The 26,396-nt window shown below is 35.6% G+C and overlaps 1 protein-coding gene across 5 annotated transcripts in view; it reads left to right on the top strand.

The window, feature by feature from the left end:
- Positions 1-26,396, top strand: part of SCEL (sciellin) — a 102,697-nt gene that overhangs the window by 53,055 nt on the left and 23,246 nt on the right. For 2 of the 5 annotated variants that reach the window (XM_090258306.1, XM_090258302.1), the window contains 14 exons: positions 1,668-1,727; positions 5,502-5,546; positions 6,714-6,773; positions 7,079-7,138; positions 9,141-9,200; positions 10,128-10,187; positions 11,354-11,413; positions 15,099-15,158; positions 15,781-15,840; positions 16,706-16,765; positions 20,427-20,489; positions 24,411-24,470; positions 24,613-24,672; positions 24,814-24,870. In XM_090258306.1, coding sequence (XP_090114432.1) covers positions 1,668-1,727; positions 5,502-5,546; positions 6,714-6,773; positions 7,079-7,138; positions 9,141-9,200; positions 10,128-10,187; positions 11,354-11,413; positions 15,099-15,158; positions 15,781-15,840; positions 16,706-16,765; positions 20,427-20,489; positions 24,411-24,470; positions 24,613-24,672; positions 24,814-24,870 — 825 coding nt within the window. The remainder of the gene's footprint in view (positions 1-1,667; positions 1,728-5,501; positions 5,547-6,713; positions 6,774-7,078; positions 7,139-9,140; positions 9,201-10,127; positions 10,188-11,353; positions 11,414-15,098; positions 15,159-15,780; positions 15,841-16,705; positions 16,766-20,426; positions 20,490-24,410; positions 24,471-24,612; positions 24,673-24,813; positions 24,871-26,396) is intronic. The other 3 variants (XM_090258303.1, XM_090258304.1, XM_090258305.1) reach the window with 3 other exon arrangements.

Genomic DNA, 26,396 nt, shown 5'->3' with positions numbered 1-26,396 from the left:
TAGGTGGAAATCCAGTCATTCGATTGAACTTGTTCTGCAAAAACTTTGCCTAGAAATTTCTGTAAAATAAGGTCACATACCATTCCACCTGCATCACCAGGAAAAGGCTCCCAAATTGTACTGATTACTTTGGGGACGGTTTCCCCACGACAGTTCTGATTGAATCCTGTTCTTACACTTCTCTAGTTTAGTATTTGTTATGGATATATTGTCATGATGTTTTTTGAGAAAAAGAAAACTATTTTTGAAATTAGTTTTTGAGCCAGTGCTATTTTATATGAAAGGTGATTTATTCCGATATCACATTTTCATGGAGTCAAAGACATATTTCAAAGAAGAGTAGTTAAAATTTAATACATCAATACAATAAGCCAATTTTTATTATGGTAAAAAACAAAACAAAACACCGTAAGTTTAGTATTTTAATCATTATAATAAACCAGTTTTTTAATCAAAACTTTTTTTTGACTGAAAACATTTTCAAAGTTCAAAAGTCACCTATTTTTTATTTTTTTAATCATTGGCACTGACTCTCAGAACAGCATTTGAAACATACACCACACCAATACCTTATCTTTGGAGAACATCGTGATTCTCTAGTACCTAGGAACTTAAAGTGCAACCCTACCTCTGCACTCCCCATATTGTGCCCCACATGCCACATGAGTGGATGTGTGCTGTGGAAGAAAGGGTTAATGGCCCCGTTTGTTGAGGAAATAGAGTTAAATAGAGGTCTCTGACATAAAGATTTCTCAAAGCCTTCAGTGTGCATATATATCTTCTGAATCTCCTAAAGTTGCTTACATTTCCCAAATTTACTAGACTACATTTTTCTTCATGGAATCCTAACCTTTATTAGAGATTGTTTGTGAAAAACAAGTCTTAGTTACAGGGAAACTGATAAGGATTTTCCCAATTATTTGTTTTCACGATCTAGAGCAGCGGTTCTCATCCTGTGGGTCGCAACCCCTTTGGGAGTCGAACGACTCTTTCATAGGGGTCGCCTAAGACCATCGGGAAACATATATATATAATTACATATTGTTTTTGTGATTAATCACTATGCTTTAGTTATGATTAGGGGTCACCACAACATGAGGAACTGTATTTTAAGCGTCGTGGCATTAGGAAGGTTGAGAACCACTGATCTAGAGGGACCCGCGTGGATTTAAGCTGTCTATGTGCTAGCCTAGTCCATAGTTTACAGTATACTTTCTCTTCCTGTGGAAGCCTGACAAGACAGCTCTTTCCCCCGCACAAGAGGGATGAATTTATCATCTGAATGTGTTGCTTCATGTTCCTTGGTTTCGGTAGAAAAATTCTGAACACACTTCTGTGGCTTACTGGTGTAGTTAACTGTTTCTTCTTTTCCATATCTTTTCAAAGGTATAGAACTTTGTACTAGCCAATTATATCTTTAGGAGATACTGTAGTTATTTCAGTGAGCACTAGATGGCAGAATCCATGCCCAGGTGGAATGACGGGTGTGTGTGTGTGTGTACCATGAGCTGATATTATGGAACTGTTCTGTTATTTAGTTAGACTAAAAAAACTCCTAAATAACACATAAGCTATTGCTTTCTTCATTGAAAACAGTTGAAAAGTTTTAGCTGCTTCAAAGGTAGCTCTACTATCACTGACTTGTATTTATTTTTCATTGCTTGAAGGAGTGAGGACCTTGAGAACATCATCAAAGTGGCTACTTCACTTCAGAAAACTGATAAGGGGTAAGATCTCAGAGCTTTCAGCTTGGTTTTGTCTTCTGTCCATGCTTCAGAATGCTTAATCAGTACCCTAAATTTCCCACTATGACCAAAATTCCAATGCTGTTTATTACATAGAACATAAAAGAAGAGTGAATCAGTGCCCGTAGATGTGTCCCTGAAAACCAGGTGGCACAAATATTTATAGGTACTTTTCTCCTTCTGCTCCCTCTTCTGGAAACCATACGTGTCCTAATGGCCTCAGCTTTCATGGTCTGGGCCACCTTCCAAACCACCAGTCCTGTAATTATGTTGCTTGTCCGGGTCTCTGTCTGTCTGTCTCCCTCGCACTCCCATTTAGAATGTCCTAGGACATATTGAACCCCCTTCCCAAATATGCTGTTTCCTCACTTCTCCTCTGTTCTATTATTCACCTTTCTGGAATCATTCTTGATCTGCCCATGTCTTTGTCCCTCTATATTGTATGAGGTATGTATGGATGAAATGTTTCAACTGTCCCTCATGGCCTCACCTGTCTTCAAACTCCCACTGACTCCAGCATTGGTTACTAGAGTGGCTGTCCAGATTGGCTTATACTCCTCCTGTCTCTGCTCCCACTCAAGCATTACTACCCATCACTGCCAAAATTCTCTTCCTAAGATTCTGCATGAACAATACTCCGCAGTCTCCCTATGGCCCACTCAATCACATAAAACCTCCGTCAAGGCCCTTGCTAACTGGGCTCTAACCTAATGCTCTAGAGTTATTTCTGACTTTGCCATTCCAGTTACCCTACATTCAATACCAAGTTAAATTACTTCCTTTCTATAGTTTCTAGATTCTCTTCCTTTGTTCATGCCATTCTACCCAAATGGTAGCCACTTCCAGCCTCTAGATTACCATAACCAGTTTCTTCAAGTGCCGACTCCTTTTCAAGATCCAAATCAGATATCACCTCCTCTATGAAGTCTTCCCTGAGTGATCTAGTGAAATGTGACTTCTGCTTCTCTAGGCTGTTAGAGCCACACTATTTATATTTCATAACAACTAATCATATTTGGGTCTGTTTTGTGTTTTTATGTAAGTGCCTCATTGTCTCTGTCATCTCTTTAATCTCTCAGAGCAGATCTTTTTTTTACTCATCATATGCTGTTTTCTGAGCCTGACCTGATGCTTTGTACAAAGGAGGTGTATATAAAGCAGAGTATGGTAAAATAATGATGAGCAGTGAGAAAACCTTGAGTATAAACATTTGATAGTTTAAATCCCACGACTACAAATTTGTCTTGCTTCATGGCATTTGGCAATGCTTAGAGTGTTATTGGGGATTGCAGTCTCAGTCAAAGAACTGTAGAGAAGAAATAGAAGCAACACTTAGCTCTTCTGTGCAAATTCATGAACAAAAAAGGAGCTCTCAATCGAGAGGAGACTCTAGAAAGTATCCTCAATGTTTAATTTCCATTTCTCCTCTCATCTAAGTGCCTAGATCTCTAATGTTATGTATTGACTTTTGTTTGAGGTAATATTTTGTTCTTAATAGGGATTTAAAATAGTTTTTGGTGAGTGAAAGGGATGTTTATGATACAGGTAAGTGAGTGATACTGAAGAGAAATTGTGGTTTGGCATATGTCAAACAGAAACACTGAGAGCTGCTGTTAGTTTAACTTTCCCATCCACTCTCCCTCTTCATGATGCGTGAACTTCACAGCCGGAGAGAAGTTGCTGCTTTGATGGAGGCCGGGGAAAACGTTTGCTGCATCCGTAGCTGAGTATTGTTATTGTGGGACAGTCATAGGGACTAGAAATAGCTTTATTTACCCCAGCTGCTCTTTGTGATGTCCCTTTGTGAAATGGACTGTTACTCTTATCTGATTAAGAGCATTTAATTTATTGCAAATGCAATGGTGAAACTTAATATCCAAAGCTTTCATCAATTTAAGGTCATTTTAAAAGCTAAACTTTTTCATTCAGGATGCAATCTCCATTTTATTTAATTTACCACAGAGGGTCTTCTCATGATTTATGCTAATTTTCTTGTGATAAACATGAGCAACCCCCAAGCCTGATAATCTCATCATTGTGACTCATACCAGTCAGAAAGGTCTGTGGCTAAAATTTACAGCATTCTTAGGTTTGCTCTTTCCCTTGGGGACTTGGGCAGATTCACAGCCTCAGAGTTGGGAGGTAGGATTTCAAGCAAGCAAAGACAATGGGGCATTGTGTCAGGGGACTGGGTAATGTTTGTCCCCTACAAGGATAGAACATTAATCAATTTTTTTTTACACACAGTACCTTTTCTGTTTCAGTATTTTGTCTCAGTCTTCAGTCCTACCATTGAATACATAATATTACCTGGAAGGATTCATGTGATGCTTGTTGATTTAACATGTTCTTAAGGGTCTCTAAGAGGACAGCCCCACAGCTATTCTGTTGCCTCCTTGTGTAAGGCATCTTCAAAACACACAAGTGATTCAGCAACTGTCCCTTTCTAAAGTGAAGCCAAATCCTTGGCATTTCTGAACACAGTTAAAAAATAAATATAACAGCCACTTATTAATGAAAAATTTGGTGACTGTTTAATATAATGGCCAAAATTAATTTATGGCTTGCCAGGCACCATAATAAGCACTTTAGATTCATTAGCTCATTGATTCTTTTCTGAGGTGGGAAATTAGTATTCTTATTTTACAGATGGGGAAGTCAAGGCAGCAAGAGGTTAGAGAACTCACTCAGAGTCACCAACTAATAAGAGGTGAATCCTGCATTAGAATCCAGGTATCCCTCACTTGGGAGCCTGAATGTGTCACTACTGAGTCACTGGGCCTCCCAGCCTCCTGGTTAATACCAGTAATGAATCAAGAAAAAAGAAAAAAAAGAAATATTGAGAAAGTGTGAAAAATGTGTGAGTCTAGATCAGGAAGAAGAGAGAACCAAAATTTGTAAATTGAAACACTAGATGAGGAATGCAAGAGAAAGGAGTGAAGTGGGTGGACAAGACAGGAAAAGACAGGACGTGTTGTGTGGAGTGGAGGAGAAAAGTGAGGGAGAAAGCTGAGCTCCTGTGGTTCTAAGGGATATCTGGAACCCAGGGGACTCGCTTAAAGAGGTTGCCCCTAAAGAAGCAGCCAGTAAAAGCTTGACAGTTCTCAAACACGGAAACAGGATACCGAATTCAGTTGACCTGGAATGAGGTTGAGTAGAATTCAAAAAAGTAGTCAGACTTACCAAGGAACAAGGTTTTTTTTCAATAGCTGCTTTGTACAAGTACATTGTGCAAAAATAGAATCTATAATTAGTCAATGTACCTGTATTTTTTTATTCAATTAAAAGTTGGTATTAAGCACCTACTAGATGAAAGACATTATATTAAAGACTGAAGAGGATCCAAGGTAAAATCCAGTTCTAAATTTTAAGTGGTGAGTGTGTGTGTGTTTATGTGTCTGTGTGCATGCTCATATGTGTAGGAGCAGGAACATTAATATGAGGACAGGTATGCAGTTCTTAAGTTAGATGTACAGTAATATAAGTGTCACAAAGGAGATGCAAAAAATCCCAGAAGGCTGCAAGGATTCCAAAAATGGAGGGGTCTCTATTCAGTCAGAGGACTGGGAAAGATTTCTTGGAGAAAGATGTATTTGAGGACAGCTTTGAAGGATAGACAGGATTTTCATAATTAATAAAGGTGAGACATGTGATATATTTCAGAGAAGTCAGAAATAGTTGTTTTAAGGTGAATCTGCCCTTTGACTCTGAGCAGGCTTTTACTGATGTGAGATTTATTTTTTTCTCTTCCAAAAGTGAAGAATTGGATAATATCATCAAAATGAACAAAAGCTTGAATAGGTAAGATTTAAAAACATTTATTTTTGGCTTTATTACTGAATTACATATTGTGACTTCTTATGCCTTTTCAGTAATTAAGCCTGAGGACCCATATTCTGGTCTAGTCAAAAGTATCCTACAAATGTTGAATAAAAAAACCTGCAGAAATGATCATTTTATCATTATTATGAGTGGTTATTACAACCCAAAGATTCTAATATTACAGTGTCTTTGATTTTCCTTTTCCATTTGTTTCATAGAACAGTTAAATAAACAATCACATTTCTCTTCCTGAAATATGACTATGTTAGTATGTAAACAGATTGGTTTGATCACTAAATGCTGTTAGTTTAACCATTACAAAAAACATTTACTATCTTAGTTAACATTATCTACTTATTTTGAATAAGTTGTAATTGCTTACTTTTAAAAAATTGAGGTTTGTGTTAGAGGTGTGTGGAATTTTAGTTATCCCTCTGTTACTTTGCATTCTAACCTATTAAAGGGACAGAGACCAAGTAAAGGAGAAACAAAGCAAATGTCAAATGAGTTCATTGATCAAGAGATTGGTTTTCATACTCTTCTGACAATAAGGATCCATATGATTGACTATCAACAACTCACTTACATTTGCTGATTTTCAGTTTTCTCATTTATTTATATAAGGAGCGGGTATTAGATCATGAGCCACAGACTCCATGGCCTATTGAGGCCGGGCAGGAGTAAATGAGTGAAGGAAGCTGACTGGACGAAATGTAGGGGAATGCCCTGTCCAAAGAGCCCAGCTGTTTCTTAGCTCCAGCTTATTGTTGCCACATGAGAATTTGAGCCAGTGTTGCAGGACGATTTCAGGGGGCACTGAAAATTCAGATTTCTTTGTTTCACAGCCATCTTGTACAATAAATATTGGCTCACATTAGAAATAAAAACACTTCATGAATCCAAACAACACATCTCTGTACCTATTACGGGTTGCATATCCCCAATTTTTAACTTTTATTTAAGTTCCGCTGTGGTTTAAAATTTAATTCCATTAAAATATCTGTTTGGACTAAAACAATTTCAAGAATTGTGCCTCATCTTTCCCAATAAGCTTCTACTCCCTGTCTTAGATGTAAACTGGCCTGTGTTTTTATAAAGTATCCATTATTACCATTGACAAGGTTTTTTTATTTAATACAATTGAAGAAATCAAGGTCTTGATGGCATCTTCAGAACAACTCCTAAGGCAGAACAAATAGAGAAAAGGTAAGTGCATCTGTCTCTAACCTGAAAATATGATCTCCCAGATTGCTTGCTTTGTTCTTTCATACATTAGCTGGACGGGAGTTGTAGTCCTCTGGCATGAAAATGTACTAGCCAATGGGTTAGTGCCCTCAGTATTGTATGACTAATTCAGACATTTTTGCTCAGAAGGATTTCTGCTCTTACATTCACTGAGTAAATGAGCAATTCATGAAGAATATTTATTGTATCTGACCTTTCAAGAAACAACACAATTTTATTTCAATATGCAGTTTGTATAATAATTTGAATTTCTTTCTGTTTTACAGAGCCCAAAGCCTTGAAAGTCTTATCTTTCTGAATACCCGGACAAACAAAGATGGCATAGGGTAAGGTCTGATTAAGACTCTTACAGACCTCTTTGATTGAGTCCTAGGCTGTATATCCTCTCCTGGGGGAGATCTCTTGCTCAGAACAAGGGTCAGGAAGGCTGGTGGAATAGGACCCCAATCATGGTCAGGAGATGGGTGGATATCTTGGGCTGGCTCTGCCACCAACATCAGTCTGGATGACCCTGGGAAAGTCACTTAACCTCTGGAGACCTCTGTTTTCTTATTCCATAAAATGAAGAGTATGACCTAGATGATCTCCAAGTTCCCTCTTAAATCTAAAAAATGGAAGAAATCTGGCTAGTAAAAGTAGTGAACAATAGGCCTGGTTATGAACTAACTATATTTTAATAAGACATTTGTTGCTGGGAACATAGCCCTTCACCACTGAAATTTTTATACTATATTAAGGCCATTTTCAGTTGGAATCTTGGTTGAATCATTTCATATGTATATTTCAAATAATCTATAAATAGTTCAAGGTCAACAGCCATGGTTTTATTTATTTTGTTAATTAATGATCAGTAACTGAACTGATAGTATTTAAGAGATGAAGTTATAGTCTAGACTCTTACTGCTATACTAGGAAATTTTTTTCTTTACTTCTGTTACTGATATTATTTTTTCATGTTGAAGGAGACCAAACTCTCAACAGTTTCATTAAAAAAAAATCCTGGAACAGCCAAGAATGACAAAGTGTAAGGGTTTATGAGATCTCTGATTTTTTCCTCAGATTAGCTGTTTACTTTGTATTTGGTTATTCATTAAGCTTGCCTTCCTAACATGATAATTATTTCTATTGGTTGGTTATCTTTAATAATTATTTGTTTGTGCCAATCTGTGAACAAAATGGTATTCTAGCTTTCTATGCCTCTCTTGGAAGATACATTCCCAACTTTCTCTAATGCAGAACACTTAAAGTCTATTCCGTGAAGGTGCTAGCTAGAATAATCCCACAGACATTGAATGCTTGTTAACAATATATTATTATAATGTAAACATGCAAGTATTATTACATGTTAATTTTTTCAAGTGGAGAACAAATGTGGTAGGATAATAGTCCATTCTCTGTAAGTGATTATATGAACTTTACAGGGAAAAATGAGATCTCAGATATTTAAAAAATGAAGTTTAGAAAGTTCTACAAAAGTAGTAGAAAATAGGAAAACTAGGACGAGCAACACAACTCATCATTTCCTAGGCTTGAAAAGAAGAGAAAAGAAGTGATTTGTAACCTGAAATAACTTGATAGCACCTGGTCTTTGATGCAGGAATGCGATCTTGTCAGAGTAGTTGGGAGAGTTCATAGTTCCTTTTTCTTCTTCTTTCTGCCCCTTTTTTCTTTCCTATATTGAAAGAAAATAAATGTCAATAGTCTTATCACAGTGAAACCAGAGACAGATGAAAATAGCAAGGGGAATACTTGGACAATTGGGGAATTTAAGAATACACTGTTGGCATGTGAAAATTTTATTGGTTATGGTCAATTTATATAAAGTACTGGAACCATCATAGAGATATTTCCACTTTTCCAAGGTTACTTCAGAACCTTGACCTTTTCATTAAAAATGACTTTTTTAAGTCTTCAGCATGTTTATATTTAAAATGTTGATCATCTGACTTCTACCTCTGATATGAATGATTCTTGTGTTTAAAAAAGACAATGTCTCAACAAATGTACTAAAGTTAGCTTTCCACCAACTCACCCATAAAGGACAAAGAAAGAAAAAGCTGAAAGCTGAAAAAGACTCATACTTTTAAATTGATTTAATCACAACTGAATAAGGGTTGGGACCTTACTATTAGGATAATTAGTATATCTTCCCAGCATATTGCATGAGTAGAGACACTTGAATTAAGTATTTCTAAAGATTTCTAATGCTTTAGGTACTAATAACATCTTACTCCTGTTGTAAGAAATCTGTTGTTCTAAGAGACTGAATTGTTCTCTCTCTTTCTCTCTTTCTTTTGCTCTGTATCGTCCTCCCCCAATGTTATAAAGAAATCACGGCCTGGGAAGTCTTATTAATATTAATCAAAGGACTGACAAAAATGAGAAAGGGTGAGTAAAACTCCTAACTTGATAGAGTTCTCTTTTCATCAGGTTAGCTTTTCTCACCTCTTTAGAAATGGGAGGGTTATGTTTTCTGCTATCACTTAGGAAGTTGATTTTAGGCCCATTGGAAATAGTAGGCAAAGGAATAGAAGGAATGGTGTTTCCACATATTTGAGGTGCATTAAAGTAAGTTCAGGAAAACCTGCTACATAATCTCTTATTCTATATTTTCTTAAACAATTTAAAAATGAGCCATATTTTACATTTAAATTAAGAAACATAAAGGACAAAATTGTGAAGTGAGAGGTACGTTAGCAAGTTTTTCTAAAGTAATCGAAAACAAGTACTACTGTGGAAATTAATAAACATAAGCTAAGGATAATTACATCAAAGGCTTTTCTGATCATTTAGCCCTGGAAACATCTGACACCCTTTCAGGGACATTCTTGTTTATACCGATTTCAGATAAAATTCAGATGTGACCTAAGTGGCATAAAGTTTTCGTGGTTTTCCAAAGAAGCCAAGATCTCAAAACAGTTATCAAAGCAAAAGCCAGAGCAGATAAAACTAACAGAGAATAAGAACTGCTTTGATGTTTCTGAATCTTGGTTATTTTATCCCAGATTAATTGTGATTTCTTCTCAGTGATATTGAGGGGGTCACATCTCTAGGTTTGTCTTCTCTCTTCTGTGTCTGATCCCTGTGGCCTTGACCTTCCCTTTGGAGAGTTTACAGCACATTCCATGTGAATTTACATTTATATATTGCCCAACTGAATACCAAATTTAACTATATTATTTACAGACAATTTTTATAATAAAAATAAATTTAATAGTATAATAATTTTCCCTAATATTTTGAATTAATCAATATTATGGAATATACACACACACACACAATGCTTTGAAACTGATCTAAACTATTTTTTTTAAGATGTGGAGACCTTGATAATGTTACCAAAATGAAGTCCAGAGGAAGTGAAAATACCACTGGGTAAGACTTATTAGTGCCTTAAATCTGATTTCTGTGACAATAAGCTAAAATAATTTTGGCATTTTAACTTCACAAACATATTTTATTAGCATGGATTTTGTCAATACTATGGGCCACATGACCTTCTCTCCTTGCTCTCCAAAAAATCACTTCTTTTTGAAGAATTGTCCCAATGTTGCCTTTTCTCCCAAACTTTGGGCTTTGATCTGTCTTTAAGGCTGACTTACTGAATTGCATTTCTTGTGTCTAAAGAAAGCACATCTAGATAATATTTTCAAAGTGGATCTCCAGAATGACAAAGATAGCCAAGAGTGAGGTTTGACTAAAATTCTTGTAAGTCACCGTCTCTAAGGATGGTGGTCTCAGAAGGCAGTTCAGTGGAGAAGCTGAGCAAGTACCCACACTGGGAGTAGGATGTCCTCCCACTTCTTCGCTTTCGGCTGTGGGGACACGGCAGCCATACTCAATCATTATACTTTTGCCATCCTCTACTGTCCCTTTTGGGTCCAGGTTCTGATCATTTTGATGTTACTCAATGAATTTTAATGGGGGGAACATATGTGCTCTGAGAAGTGAGTCATTAATTTTCTACCATCTAAGATTTTTTTTGTCCTTTATAACTCACTATAACCCAATTATATTTAAAAGCTTTGAGTTGGGGGAATGGTTGAATTTATATGAAAACATATATTCTTATTATTATAAAATATTTATTAATAATATTTACTAGTTTTAATATTCTAAACTTATCATTATTATTAGCATTACTCGTATCTAAAAACAGAATTGGCAATTATATCTGACTTGTTGAGTAGAAATTTATATTCTGACTGGATCCAGTATAAAATTTAACTTCAGTGCTGACCGTTTGGGGTATTCTAACAAGACATATCTGAGGGCAAAGTTGATTTTGCTAAGTAACAGGTTTCACATGTACTTATGTATTTTGAGCACCAAACAAAAAAAACAAGTTTCTTGTTAATGAAAAAGGAAACTTAAATGATTTTCAGCTCAAGATGTAAGAAAAATTTCATTTGCATTTAGAGCTTAAAAATTTACAATAATTGAGAAGTTGTATATTTACCAGTTATTTTTTCCAGTCATTGTTCACTTGATTAGTGTTTAATTTTAACAACACTTATTAAACTGTATTTACTTTCTCAAAGAGAACAAGACCTCAATGAGCGTACTAAAGTGAATCCTCAAGTAAATAAAAATATCAAGAGGTAAGACATTTAATGCATTCCCCTACCTTTGTCTGGCATTTGTAGGCACATTAGCATTCTAAGTGCTTGTATTCAGGAGAGTAAATTGAAATTCAAGCCAAAACAGAACTTCCTTTTCCTGAAACACATCATATTAAGCAATTCTATACAACTGATAACACAGAAATGATCTGTCATATTTTATTCTTGGGTGAAGTTTGCTGTCAGGTAAATTTTGAGATATTAAGTGGGAATTTTGACTGACATCTTCTGAGTTAAGTGATTTATTTCTATTTGTGTATGTGTGTATATATGTATAAGTAGTACATGTATATACAAGGTGACATGAAAGTAGGTTTTTTTATAGTTGTTCCTATGGAAACTAATACAATTATTAATAAATAATAATACAAGAATAACTATGTTTCATTTACTCACAACTGTAAACCTACTTTTGCCCAACCCTGTACATGTGTATGTGTGTATACATAAGTGTGTGCGTGTAAGTGCATGTGTATGTGTTAATTAGGGTCCTTCAAAGAAACAGACCAATCATAGATAGATAGATATAGATAGATAGGAGAGAGAGAGATTTATTATAAGGCATTGGCTCATGATGAGTAGTCTTAAGATCTGCATTCAACAAGCTGGAGATCTAGGTCAGCCCATTGTGTCCAAGTCGAAGTCTGAAGGCATGAGAACCAGGAGAGCTGAGGGTGTCAGTTCTAGTCCCAGGGCAGGAGAAGAGCACTGTTACAGATTAAGCAGTCAGGCAGGCAAAGTCCTCTTTTACTCAGCCATTTTGCTCTGTTCAGGACTTCACATGATTGAATAGGACCTTCTCGTGTTAGGGAGGGCTATCTGCTTTACTCAGTCTATAGAGTCAAAGGTTAATCTCATCCAAAAACCCTCTGAATGATGTTTGACCAAATTCCTGGGTACTGTGTGCCCTAGTCAAGTAGAAACATGAAATTAACCATCACAATGTGTGCATGTATGTGTGTATGGAGAAGTAGTGTGTGTACGTACATGTGTGTATGTCTAAGTGGTATATCTGTATAAGTGTATGTATGTGAATGTGTAAGTACTATGTGTGTATATATATGTGAACTGTCTTCCCGTGCATAGTGTGTTTGTGTGTAGCAGGTGTTGTTTATGGAGTGTGGTGTATATTTAAGATGCAGAGCTTAACAAAGTGTACTACATTAAGAGTTCTCCTACCCATGAATTGTCAAGTAAACCTGGAAAGCTTATGCCCTCTTGCTTTTAATTTTTAAAAAAGCAGATGGGATATATTTGAAACTGAGCTGGTTGGCATGTTGCTGAAAACAGTGTACCGAATAATTCCATGTGGTTTTAGTTGAACTCTTTTCCATTCAGTTAACTCAGTGCATGATATTATTAGATTCTGAAATGTGTCACTGATGCCTGCAGGCCTGTCAGCAGAGCCAGGGCTTGGCCAGCTGGGCACTCACTGTCAGGTTGTCCTGTTCTCAGCAGCCTGGCTGCTCAGGGGCTCGGAGACTTGTACAATTTTGCAACCAACAGACTGAGAAGAAAGCATTGATTTCCTTGGCTAGTTGAAGGTTCAGGAGGTAACTTGAGGTAGTGAATGTGAGCAAGGACTCCAAAAGACGTGGGTTCAAGTTCTGACTCTGTCACTGGCTAGCTGTGTCCCTGTGCCTCAGTTTACTCATCTACAAAATAGGAATCATAATACTGTCATGCCTAGCACATAGGTGATACAAGTAACTGTTAGCAGTAGGAAAGATCAGGTGAATTGATGCTTTCTTAATGATTTAGATACTGTTCAAATATTAAATTTACTTTGACTCTAACAAATATCCATGTTTTCTTTTCTGATTTTTATTAAAGAGAGTATTTCAAATCATCACTTACTGTTTTTCTTATGTTGGTATGTATGCATGTACCCATCTGCCTCTGTGTGCATGTGTAGGCATACATGCAAAAGTTTGTGGAGATTCATGTGTGTATGATTTTGTGTATAGTATCCTATAGATCTTTTAAAAGCAAAATAAAAATTATGTTTCCTCCCTTATTAAAAAGTCTCAGTGTTTTCACAATTTAGGTGGAATAAAATCATCACCCTGAGCTATGGCCTTTCACTTATTCACTGAAGTTTAGCCAAATTGATCCTTTTTCTATTCCAGGCTCATTCCTGCCTTATTGACTTTATGAACTTTGACATTTCAATAACTTTACACTGATATGTACTTTATGTAATATGCTTAAAGAGAGATCAAGCTCTTTGCAATATAATCAAAACAAACCCCACAACCAACACTAATATTACAAGGGAGGAGTTACAATGCTTATTGCTGTGTTATTTATTTATTTTTTTTGAGTACTCAAATATGGGCATGGAATCCTAGGAATTTTTATTTTCAATCACTGGCATTTAGATTTCACATACTTGGTTTATGCAAAAACCAACAAAGTGTTAAAAAACCAACAAGTATTCTAGAGTAGAATGGCTTTCTGTCAGATTAGTTTGTTATTTACATGAAAAAGGTTTAAATTCTTTTTGCTGCTTTTAGCCTGTGTATATACATTCTCAGATATCTGGATACAAGTAAAAACTTGAGTTAGCATCTAGTTCCTTCCATGTATCTGTACCTTTGATCTATAGACGCAACCAGAGAACTTTATGATATGATTGTAATAAGGCCACAGGGCATGGAGAAATGGTAAGAAAAGCAAAATTCCATTAAGATTAAAAGCAGATATATTAAACACTAACAATAAAGTATTGATATGTCTTCAGCGACTATGTAGAGTTTTATATTACAAAAAATATATTTTATATTTCAGAACTCCATAGATTTTAATCTTTTTATTGTTTGTTGCCAACACAGAACTAGTCAAAATTTGTAGTTTTACACATAATTAATTATAAGTACCAGATGCAGATACCAAGTTGTATATCATGGACTTTAACAAACTAGTATATTAACTTTAATCTATTGCTGTGATTAGAAAACTCACTAATGAATGTCATTTACAAAATATATATTCTCCAAAGTTCATTTGAAAGTCCCAGAGCATGTTCAAGGTTGATGTTAAAAGGATGCCTTTCGGGCCCTGGTCAGGTGGCTCCATTGGTTGGAGCATCATTCCGTACACCAAAAGGTTGCAGGTTCATCCCTGGTCAGGGTACACACCTGGATTTAGGGTTCCATCCTCAATGGGGGCATGTACGGTGGGGGGTGGGGACAACCAATTGATGTTTCTCTCTCATATCAATGTTTCTCTGTGTCTCTCTTTCCTCTCTCTCTCTTCCCCATCCTCTCGCTCTAAAAATCAATAAAGATGTCCTCAGATGAGGATTTTTTTAAAAAAGATACCTTCTGGAATGTTCCATGAGACATATATATAGACTGCTACAAAACGTTTAGTGTACCTGGCAAAGGTTAACAGTGCAGCATTAAATAAATCATTACAGAAACAGAGTCCTAGTACAGCATTTGCCACTGGTATAATGGCTCCAAGATTTAAATATTGTCTCACTGAGTCTCAGTGAGTTTTAGAGAGGCGTAAATCCCTGCATTCTCTGCATACTCACCTTTAACGGTCTTCAACTCTTTGATATGATCTCAGTAAGCGTTTATACTGAATTTTAGTAAATAGTTTTATCCACTCAGTATTAATCTATCATTAACCTCATTGTTTCTTTAATGTTTTAAAGGGGCCAGAGTCTTGACAATCTCAACCAAGTGACCTCTGGCATGAACAGAAGTAACTCCGGGTGAGGATTATGTCTTATCTTTCTTCCTTCCCCATCAGCATCCATGTGTGGCTCTCATTGGAGAAGCTGTGTTGAAAAATCTTTGAATTGGAATCAGAAAGTCTGGACTCCATTATTTGCCACATGGGTGCCTTGAGCATTCTGTGCTTAGACTTCTTTAGTTATAAAATAAGGATAATAATGTTTCTTTCACCTTTGTCACTTGATTATTTCAAGAATCAAGTAAAACGATGGGTGTAAAATTATTTCAAAGCCAAAATTCACTATAACTGTAAATTATTAACAAAACAGAGTATAGCTATAGCATTAGTTGGGATACATAGAGAGACCAGGTAAGAGTTTTTGGCAAATCACTATATAATTTCTGAATTGATTTTTTTAAAGCCCAATCTTGTCTATTTTTATGGTTTTATTTTGAGGGTAAATGAGAAACTGAACCAGTATGTCAATGATTTGTATAGAGGTCAAATTATTTACTCTTTTAAATGAAGGGCATAGATTGGTATTAATTCAAATACCAAAACTTAATAGTATAATTCATCTTGAATACATATATTCTTTTAAATTAAAATAGTTAATTCCTTTTTTACTTACTGTGTGTTTGTTGCTCTTTTGTTTGAAGTTCCAAAGACCTTGATAACCTCATCAAAGTGAGTCCAAGAACAGAAAAAAGTGTGCGAGGGTAAGATTTAATAAGCTGTTCTTTTTTTGTTTCATGCTGACCAATGCTTAAAATAAAATTAAATGGTCATTTCAGCTGACTAACACTGAACTCAGTGAGAGGTCAAGCAAAGCCATGTAACCTCCACAACTTCACATCTAAAATATTAACAACTTTGGTCAATTAAGTGAATAGTTTTTTCAGGATAGACAGGATGCTTTTATTAATTGATTTACTTATTTTTCTTCATCATAGGGATAGCACAGAAGAGGGGACCCCATAGATGTGGGTCTAGGCCTGGCTCTACCCTTATTAACTGTGAAGGGGATTGGTCACTTCCTCTGTTTGGACTTCAGTTTTCTCATCCTCAAAGTGAGGAAGTCGGACCATGTGTTCCCTAGTTACGTCCAACGCTAATTATTTTACTATGTTCTAATATGGTGGCTGGAATAATGGAAAGTGCATGTACTCTGGAGTTAGTTCCCTTAGCTTTAAATTCCAACCCTGCCACTGTTGGCCATTTAGGAAAATCTTAATCTTTCTGCATCTCAGTCTTCCCCTTTGTGACATTGGGGTGATAGCTCTCCCTATGTCATAGAAGTGGCATAGGAATTAAATCACATGAATTATGTATCACTTAGTGCCTGGCACATCACACATTTTCTAAAAGCATTAGTTATTGTTTATTATTTCTATGCAGTTATAGTTAGGTCTAAAATATACATATTCATAGTCAGCACAGAAAAACTTCAACCCTTTGAGATGATCTATGTTTTAATAAGTATTTCATAATAAAGTTTTTACAATAAAAATGTATCTAAGTTTTAATATTTGTAACCACATGATGTAAAATGACCACTGATTTGATCATTTTTGTGTTTTAAAGGGGCCACGGTCTTGACAGCTTCATCAAAGTGTCACCTGAAACAAACAGAACTAACCAAAGGTGAGATTCATAGACCTCTCCTGTCTCTTCTCTCTTTTTTTTCTATTCAACTTAAGAACATTATAACGTTCATTGCCCCATCATAGAGACAGTCAGTGATGGGACCCAAAATCAATAGCTCTGTGTCAGCAATCTGGCCGTGAACTTTAGTGGAGGAGAGAGAATTCTCTCAAGTATCTCTTATCAGTATGGGATTCGTGTTCTATGCTTGGAATTTCCTCAAAATGAAGTGGGATGCCCATGAGAGGGAACATCACCCCAAAATAATTTCCTTAGAGCTGAGCAGTCAAAAGAAGGTTTTCTTGTGGAAAAATTTTCTCCTTCCTTCTTCCTCCCTCATTTATTCCCTTCTCCTTAATGTCTACCACTCAAAAAACCTAAAGTTGGGAGATCATTTTAAAAAATTATTCTTAGTTCATTGAAATAATAAGGAATACAAAACATGACATTTGTTTTTTATATAGAGAGGATTCTCTAAGGCCTATATTGTTAAGTAAGCAAAAAGATGACAAAACCAGAAAGTTGCAAATATACATTGTTACGGTAGTTTGAATAGGAGTTAAATACGAAAGATACTAAGGGATACATCTTCTTTCTGATAGATTTCCTATCTTATTTTGCATACAGGAATGCTCTTCTTTTACACTCTATAGCTATCATATGAAGTTTCTTACGCTAGTCTGGCCAATGTTGCTCAGTTAGTAGGAGCATCACCCCATAACCAAAAGGCTGCAAGTTTGATTCCTGGTCAGAGCATGTGCCTAGCTTGCGGGTTATCCCTGGTTCAGGTGTGTACAGGAGGCAATGGGTTGATGTTTCTCTCTCACATTGATGTTTCTCTCTCTCCCTTCCTCTCCCTAAAAAGCAATGAAAAGAATATCCTTGGGTGTGGATAAAAAATAAAGTTCCTTAGTCTAGACCAGGGGTCAGCAACTTTTGCTAAAAGGTCTAGACAGTAAATATTTCAGATTTGGGAGGCCAAAACAGCCTGTCTTAGCTAGTCAACTAGCAGCCAGAGAGAATACATTATAAAGAATGGGCATGGCTGTGCTCCAAATAAACCTTTATTTACAAAACCAGACTGCAGGCTGCATTTAGTTTGAGGACCATAGTTTACTGACCCCTGGACAAGGTAGTAGTTTATGTGGGTGGAAGAGAACGATCAATTCTAAATGTTGTTGGGGTAGCTTTCAAAACATAGCCTGCTGCTCACCCATCCTCACCCTTTGCATTAGTTTCATTCACTTTAAGGTTACCCCAAAATTTCATTACTTTTTTATCTGACTATTTAGTGCTAAATTGTCCTTCGATTTTCTTTTCACCAAATGAGAACATAACATTGCTGTCATTTTCTGGGGGTTTATACTGACTCTAGAGACTATGTGATACTTTACATTGCAGATTAAGATTCAGTGGAAGGTCTCCCTTGTCCCTCTTCCAAGAGGATTTAGTTTCTAAAGCTGAAGATGGCCTTGATTGTATGACCTTTCCCATGTAGTGTTTGAGCCTCTATTTTAATAGCTGCATCCTACTGTATATTGCATCAGGTCATGTGTCCATCTCTTCCATTTGAAAATGAATTTTTTGAGTTAAGAGAAGACTTACTAGCTGTGCAGTCTTGGACAAATGGCTTCATCCCCTTTAAGCCTCAGCTTCTTTATCTGTAAAGTGGGGATTATCAGAGTTACCTTTCTCAAGTTACCACAAAAATTAGATCAAAGCAAGTCTGGAAAGCACTCAGTGCCAAAGTACTTATCATACATTATCTATTTGTGTTATTGTTACTATTATATATTTTTCTTCATCATTGGATCCCTATAGCACTACTCAATACTTAATTCAAAGTAGATATAGATAGCAAAGAAATTATCCTATTGTGTTGAACATTGTGAAATTACTGACATTTATCCATTTTTGACCCACCAAATGACAATTCTATATAGTTCAACATAGTGTGCATGGGAGGATATGTACATGATACAATGAGTTTATTAAGATTAATCCTAAAATAGTTAAGTGATATAAGCCTTTCTGATCTTTTTTTCTCCTCAGGATACGTAGCATATTGTCCCCATAATGAAGTATATTATGTTAGGCTTCTTGTTCAGAATTTTTGGTACTAGGGTTTGTATGAGAGCCCAGTGTAATAATAGAAATGTCCCTTTTGAGCTATGATTGCCTATTTAAATGTTTAGAATAAAAACAAGTTATATAATCTGAAGTCTTACTAGTTCTGATTTAGCATTGCATGAAGTACGATTCTGAAGTGATTTGATTTATATCCTGGAGTAGCCTCAATATTACATATTCATGTTATGTATATTACCTTAGAATCAGAAAATAATTCTTTTTTGTTTTTTTGAGAAGAGGGAAATAAGGAACACAGAATTGATGAGCAATTTTATATTTTTCTCTTATCTATTACAACCTCCAAAAATATTCTGAATGCTAACTCTACTATAAAAATATAATATGCACAGTAAGGAATTTATGAATAATTTAAATTTGAGGCTGTCTTTAAAGAAATAAAATGAAAATGAATTTCATATGTACAAAATTTTGCAAGAAATGAATTAATAGTAGCAATATGTTTTTTCCTAGGGGAAAAAAGAGAATTCAAGTAATGGTGAACTTTTAAATTAGCAATGATCATTTAATTAAATATTAAGGTTGAAAAATATACAAATTATTGATTTTAGTTGGTTTTACCAGCTATTGAAACTTACATTATTGTTTTAGGGATGAAGACCTAAACAACCTTATCAAAATGATCCCCTCAGCAAACAAAAGTTAAACTTATTAAGATTATTCAGGACTCCTGATATGAGAAATAAAGAAAACAAATTGATTTGTTGACGTGTAATTATGTGTATAATTTTTTCTGTTATTGTTGTTCCACTTATTTCATTAGAATATTGTTTAAAGTGATTATATTGAGGCTAATTCTGTATAAATACTACTTGAGAAATTAAGTTCGACATGAAACAGCAAAAGTAGCTTATTACTGTAAACTTATAGTTAGTAACTATTAATTTTGTAAAACTGAATAAAGAAAAGAGCATTGGCTTTCTACTCCTTCACAAACCCAAGAATTAATTTTTAAACGACTCCTCAGAAAATTAGCAACATCACATGCTCATACTTGATTAGAATATTTTTGCATGACATCGAATTTGCTTCTGTCTTCTTGAGAAGTTAAGACCCATTATACACTGGAGATAAGTTAAGAAACCATGACAGAGCAGCTCCAAGCTACCTTTCAATTCTTGTGAAGATAACATTGGCAAAAAGCACTGTGAAAACATAAGGAATCATTATGAACATAGAGAGGAAGGATGTTAGCAGAAAGGAACATGGGGTTTGGGATCCAGTTGCCATGGTTTCAATCCTGGCCTACCCTCAGTCACTTCTTAGGAACCTGGCCGCAAGGAGTGTCTGAACTTCTCTGAGGTTCAGTTTCTTTATTTATAAAAGAGAGTTCTGCTAGTATACATCTTATAAGGGTGTTTCAAGGATTTTAAAAAGGTAAATAATGTATATAAAGTAGAAGCAATACATTTATCACTTTTCATCCAGGATTTCATTGAATGATTCAAATGTCAAAAAAAAAGTGCCAGTTATAAAATTAGCTGAATTTGACCTTTTTTATATTTTGTTTTAGCAGTGGATCAGGTCTTGATGAACTTATTAATCCAAGCCCTAAAGCTGTCAAAAACATGTCTGGGTAAGAGAAGGATTTTTTTTCCTTTTCTTTTCTTTCTTTCTTTTCTTTTCTTTTTTCTTATCTGAGCACAATATGAATATAAATGACATAATCATTCTATTTATAAATTGAATAAGTCATTTAAAAGCATCACAATTTGTATATGTCCCTGGAAATTTGGATGATCAATTTGTAAATAACAAGAAAGAAAGGAAGCTGAAAAAAAATATGGTGGTGGCTTCACTTTTTTTCAGAGAGTGATTGTGGTAGGAACATAACTAGTCTGTGTGCTCTTTGTTTTGTAGAACTGACATAAATACCTTTGTCTCTCAAATTGTCTCTGGACATTTCCTTAGATTCACCACCAGCAAATATCATTCACCTTGTTTTTGAAGAGTATTTCCTTGTAGTTTAGTGGAAATTTTATAAGGTTCATTGTCTTTCAGATGTTTGCTGCTCCCAGCAGAGTAGTGGACCTAAATTTTGATAATTCTTTAAGTAGTACCTGTAAGATGGTGAAATTCACTTTTTGACTCTGGTTACATGAAGATTTTTATATTATTATATACTATCATTTTATATATAATATATAGTTTGACAATGTTTTCATAATTTTTCTTCTTGAGTTTAGTTGATAGATATTAAAATTGCAAAATTTTAGAGGTGGAGTCAAGGAACCTCAGGGAATCATAGCCTAGTTGGCTCAAACAATTTTGAAAACTTCAGTTTCAGCTGAACCTAATCAATATACAAAAGGGAACTTTAAGATTCAGGAAGATTAGGTTATTTGACCAGGGTCACAGAGAAAACTAGTGGAAGACTGATAGTAGTTCTGTGATTTGTTAGGCACTGAATAATTACTGAGCACCTACTGGATTTGAAGAGTATAACTAGGCGTCATGAGTAGCCCACTAGATATAATTATAGGCCATGGATGCCAAAAAGAGGATTCAGCAAACTGAATTCTATTAACAGGTGGCAATTATCATAGATTAAAGGTAATTATGTACCAGGGGTGAGATGTTATTCCAAGACAATAATAGGTTGTCAATTTAATATGTTACATTTTGGAATATTCATGTACTGCTTGCTTGCTGGATATGGAATGCATTGTTAGTGTGTTGCATTAAAAAAGAAAAAGAAGCCTTGACTAGCTAGTTTAATGAACATGACAAGTAGTATGTTTCAGATTCATAGACTCCTAGGAGTAGATGTTAGAGACAGAGAGAGCCTTAGAGATGATCCAATTCAATCTCGTCACTTTACAGATGAGAATACTGAGCGCAGGGACAAAAATCTCAGTCTTCTGTGAGCTCTTCTCACTTCCAGCCCAACGCCCAGCCCAATTCCCATTCTTGAAACCATAGCACACAGACTTTGATCTTAAAATAAGGGAGAGTTAATTGAGAACCTCAGGAAAATAGAGGAGGCTGTAAAGCTAGGATTGTTGCTCTTGCCATGGGACAGCCGAAAGTGTCTTTCACGGCTTTATGGAGTCACTGGAATAATCTACTTCATTGATGGCAATAGCACAAATGTGAAGCATTTTACAGCTTTTAAACTACATGGAAGTAATAATACCTAAATATTCTAATGTGTCCCTTTCCTGCATCCTTAAAGCTAAATAAATGCAAGCAGTAACTTGAGTAGAAAAAATGTTACATTTTCCCCGATAAAATGTAGATGTAAGATTCCAGTGTTGCAAGGGACCCAGAGACTGGGGTGGGGTGGGGGTGGGGGGAGTCTGTAAGTTTGTTGTTTTCAATTTATTGAGATAAATTGCATGATGCTTTCAATCAAGACAATTCAGGACTGTTACAAGATGCTTGTTTTATTGACACAGAGTGCTATCCTTTTGGAACTAGTGATAGAATGTAGCATACATTTATGTTTTCTAAGTTAATGTTTCTCAAACTGTGTGTTGCAGCCCATTAAAGGGTTTTGTAATTAATTTGGTGAGTGACATTTTCCCCAATTAAATAAAATGAATGAAATATAGTAGAAAATGAAAGTTCTTATGTTGTGAGGGTATTATTTCATGAAATTTATGTTCTATTGTGTGTGTGTCTGTATGAGAAAAGAGAGTATTGAGATGTGATATAAATTATATTTGTTAATGGGATTTATAAAACAATTGTTTAAATATCACTGTTCTAAGTATTTGGATTAATCAAATTTCCTATGTTCAGCAGAACAGTCAAAATAGAAGTTCTCATGTTTGTGGTTAAGTTTATATTTTGAAAGGCTATGACTTTTGAACATATTATCTCCACTACAAAGTTTTATTATTTGTATATTTTCTTCTAATATATGAAATTAACCTAATTTTAAAGATTGTTATCTTTCAGGAACAATTTAGCTTTATGACACATTTGGCCATCAATTTATACAAGGAGTGCTGGCCTATGAACCAAAGGGTCGCCAGTTTGATTCCCAGTCAGGGCACATGCCTGGGTTGCAGGCCAGGTTCCCAGATAGGGGCGCACAAGAGGCAACCACACATTGATGTTTCTCTTCCTCGCTTTCTCCCTCCTTTCCCCTTGCTCTAAATAAATCAATAAATAAATAATAAAAAATTTTTAAAATCTTAAAAAAAATTATATATTGGATAGTGTTCATATTTTATTTATTTGTAGAGAGAGGGGAAGGAAGGGAGCAAGAGAGGGAGAGAATCACCGACGTGTGAGAAACACCGATCGGTTGCCTCTTGTGTGCACAGTGAGGGGGGAGAACCTGCAACCCAGACGTGTGCCCTGACCGAGACCCGAACTGGCAACCTTTCGCTTTGGGGAATGACGCCCAACCAACCGAGCCACACCAGTCAGGGCTAATTATTCTTTTAGCAGTATTTGTAGATACCAATTGATTATCTTTGAGAATATTACTCTTGAAGATCATTCAAAACAGTGAAAATCCAGTGAGGGCTGTCTGTCTGCCACAGAGATCTGAGAGAGGTGACGAAGGGGTTAAGCTGAGCAAGTCCGTGAGCTGGGTGGGAAGCACATCCTGAGGAAAGGTTTAGGGCTGGGGGAGCGAAATGCAGACCTTTCTCAGACCTTTTCCATGACTGACTTCTAAGTAGCTCCCCTTCACTTTCTAACCTTGCCTCAATGTTATTAATGGGTAAAATACATTTTATTTTTATATGATTAAAAAGGATTGTTGGAGGGAACGTGGTGCAGGGAGGTTGCTGTCCACGAGGGCACTGGAAACAGATTCTATTGGTCCTGTGATTTCTTGACATGGAGGCTATTGTATTTTTTTGAAAAATATTTAAAAAGGGGTTTAGAGGACACTGGTAGAAATCACAACTTTCTAGGGCTTAAAACAAAGCATTGTACTGAGGCAGTGAATGACAGCAAACCTTGTGAGAGGAAACGTTATTCTGTGATAGGGAAAAGAAACTGGTAGGACTTCAAATAGGAATCAGACATTTTTGGAGTATGTAACCAAAGTGACCGTCAACAACTGAGTTTAATATGGCTTCATCATAGAGGGAAGAAAACTCTATTTTGATGGATGGCTGGAATTCACTTTTGCCAAATCTTAGGTGTCATCCCAATTTTAGAACTTATAGTTTTTTAAATGTATTTAGTTGGTGAATATGATTTTAAAAATAACAAGGATGTTAGAATCAGTTTGTATCTTCATAAAGTAAAAACATTTCAGAGTGAAAGTTCTTAATCACCATGTTTGCTGTGAACAATTAGTCAGTCTGCTCTGGTAATATGCACTGGCAATAAAGCATGTGAAATCAGTCATTTTCCCTCTGATCCGGCATAATTCATTTTCCCCTGGATTGGTTAAAAAACTTATTTCAAGGCTGTTCTATAACAAATCAGTATGTCTCAAACTAAATTATAAGATAGCAAATCGTTTCTATTTCCAACCATCTTAAACGCTTATTATTTCTAACCTGGTTTAATGTTTTCCCACTTAAAGAAATCAAGGTCTTGACAAGCTCATCAAAGTGAATCCTGAAACTCTCACCAATAACCGAAGGTAATAGAACTATATTAATTTTTGTGCTTTAGCCATGAAGACAACAGTTTTATTAGTACTCTAAGCAAATTTATAACCATAGTGATACTATCAAAAGAAACCTTAAAATTAATTGTCTATCTTTCTATTTTTCTATTTAAAGAAACCAGGATCTTGATAATCTCATCAAAGTGAATCCTGCAGCAATCAGAAGCAATCCGAGGTAACCACATAAAAGCAGTCATTTCATGTTTTCATCTGTCTGTTGTCCCTGGGTGGGGCAGGTGTATAACGTTTCTTTGTTGAACTAGCCCCACCAAAAATCCTACCACTAATCTGAACTTGTTTTCTGCTTTTTGAATAGCCAAGACTTGGACAAGCTCATTAAAGTGAAACCTTCAATTCTCAGGAACACGGAACGGTTAAGTGACTTTGCCTAACTATCTTGACATGTTCTCAAGGTTCTGGGTTAGGTAGTGGTAGTTTCCTTCTTTTCTCTTTCCTTTTCTTCTCTTCTCTTTCTTTCTTCAAGCCTTTTATTATTCTTTAGTGTCAAATGGGGACACATTTGTAACCCACGTGTCTCCTGTTCAGCAAGGAAACACGTTGCATTCTTCTGGAGTCAATCGTTGATTTTAGACTCTGTTCTGTACTTCTTATTTGCACTAAGACAACTTAGTTTGTTGTTTTTAGAAAATAGAGTGTCAGGACTGAGATGAAAATGAGTGAAATTAAATAAGAATAAGTATTTTGGAGAAGCTGAACCAAACTTCTGGTTTACATAGATACCTGTAGAGATTAGAAGGGTATTCAGAGTTTTCAAAATTACAGATCCATAGCTAGTGTGGGGTCACAAAATATGACAGCGTATTTCAGCCTTGGACTTCCATTTGAGTTCAGCAAATATCTTATAATTCACTGTCTTTATGTCATATCATTCATCTAAAGGGCTTTATTGATAGTTAAGAGATAATGCATCAGAGTGCATTGTGTTAGAAGTCCAAATTGTCCTTTTGATTAGAAATTTTATTACAAGATATATTTATATAGGAATCATAATCTCAAATTCTGTGGTGAAGAAAGCAAATTAACATGGAAAAGTGCTTTAAATCCACTGGGGGAAAGAGGACAGGGACATATACTCACTAATCTTGTTCTTACATCTCCTAGTTTGTTTTCTACATAAGTGCTTTATTTTACTTTTTCTGTTTTGTATATTTTCATCATGTTGTTGGGGTTTCTGAAGCAGGAAGGTACAAAGGCAGTCGTTACTTAGAGAGTGGCATTTATTAAGTGCCTCTGATGTGATTGGTAATTTATATACATTTAATCCTCACAAAGACCCCATGAGAAATATAATCATTTATTATCCTTTTTTAAAGAGGAGATTATAGATCAAAGATATGAAATAACCTTTTCAAAAAAGAAAACACACCCCAGATCTAAACACAAGTCCTTCTGGTATCACTACCTACAAGAAAAACAAAAGTTCTGTGGCTAAAACAGCTCAGACTCTCCTTTAATTCTTTATACTCTACAATCCCTTCCCCTCTGATCCCTCTTCTTCCTCTGCGGTTAAAGGACTACAATTAGAAACATTTATTCCAGAAATTATTGTTGAAATGAGAGGGAGAAGAGAAAGCACTTGTCTCCTATAGGTTTTCTAATAGCTTAAATGCCAGCAGACTTTGGGTGTCGCCCCTGCCATTAATAATCGTATAAAAATATCTCTGTTAAGTAGAACCATTTCTTCATAGTGAACTGGTTGGGGCAGATTTTTTTTTGATTAGTAGCAGGTTTAGGTTTCAGCCATGTTTAATAATCACATGTGGCTGCAGTAGCAAACTCTTCCCTCAGTGGACAATTCCATAAAATATCCTCTCTCTCTCTCTCTCTCTCTCTCTCTCTCTCTCTCTCTCTCTCTCTGCTTTTCTCTCTCTCTCTCCC

The sequence above is a fragment of the Furipterus horrens genome, unplaced genomic scaffold (assembly GCF_987537825.1).
Source record: "Furipterus horrens unplaced genomic scaffold, mFurHor1.1.pri manual_scaffold_12, whole genome shotgun sequence".
NCBI classification, from domain to species: domain Eukaryota; kingdom Metazoa; phylum Chordata; class Mammalia; order Chiroptera; family Furipteridae; genus Furipterus; species Furipterus horrens.
Note: the sequence above shows the minus strand (reverse complement) of the source record. Positions and strands in the feature narration are given on the sequence as shown.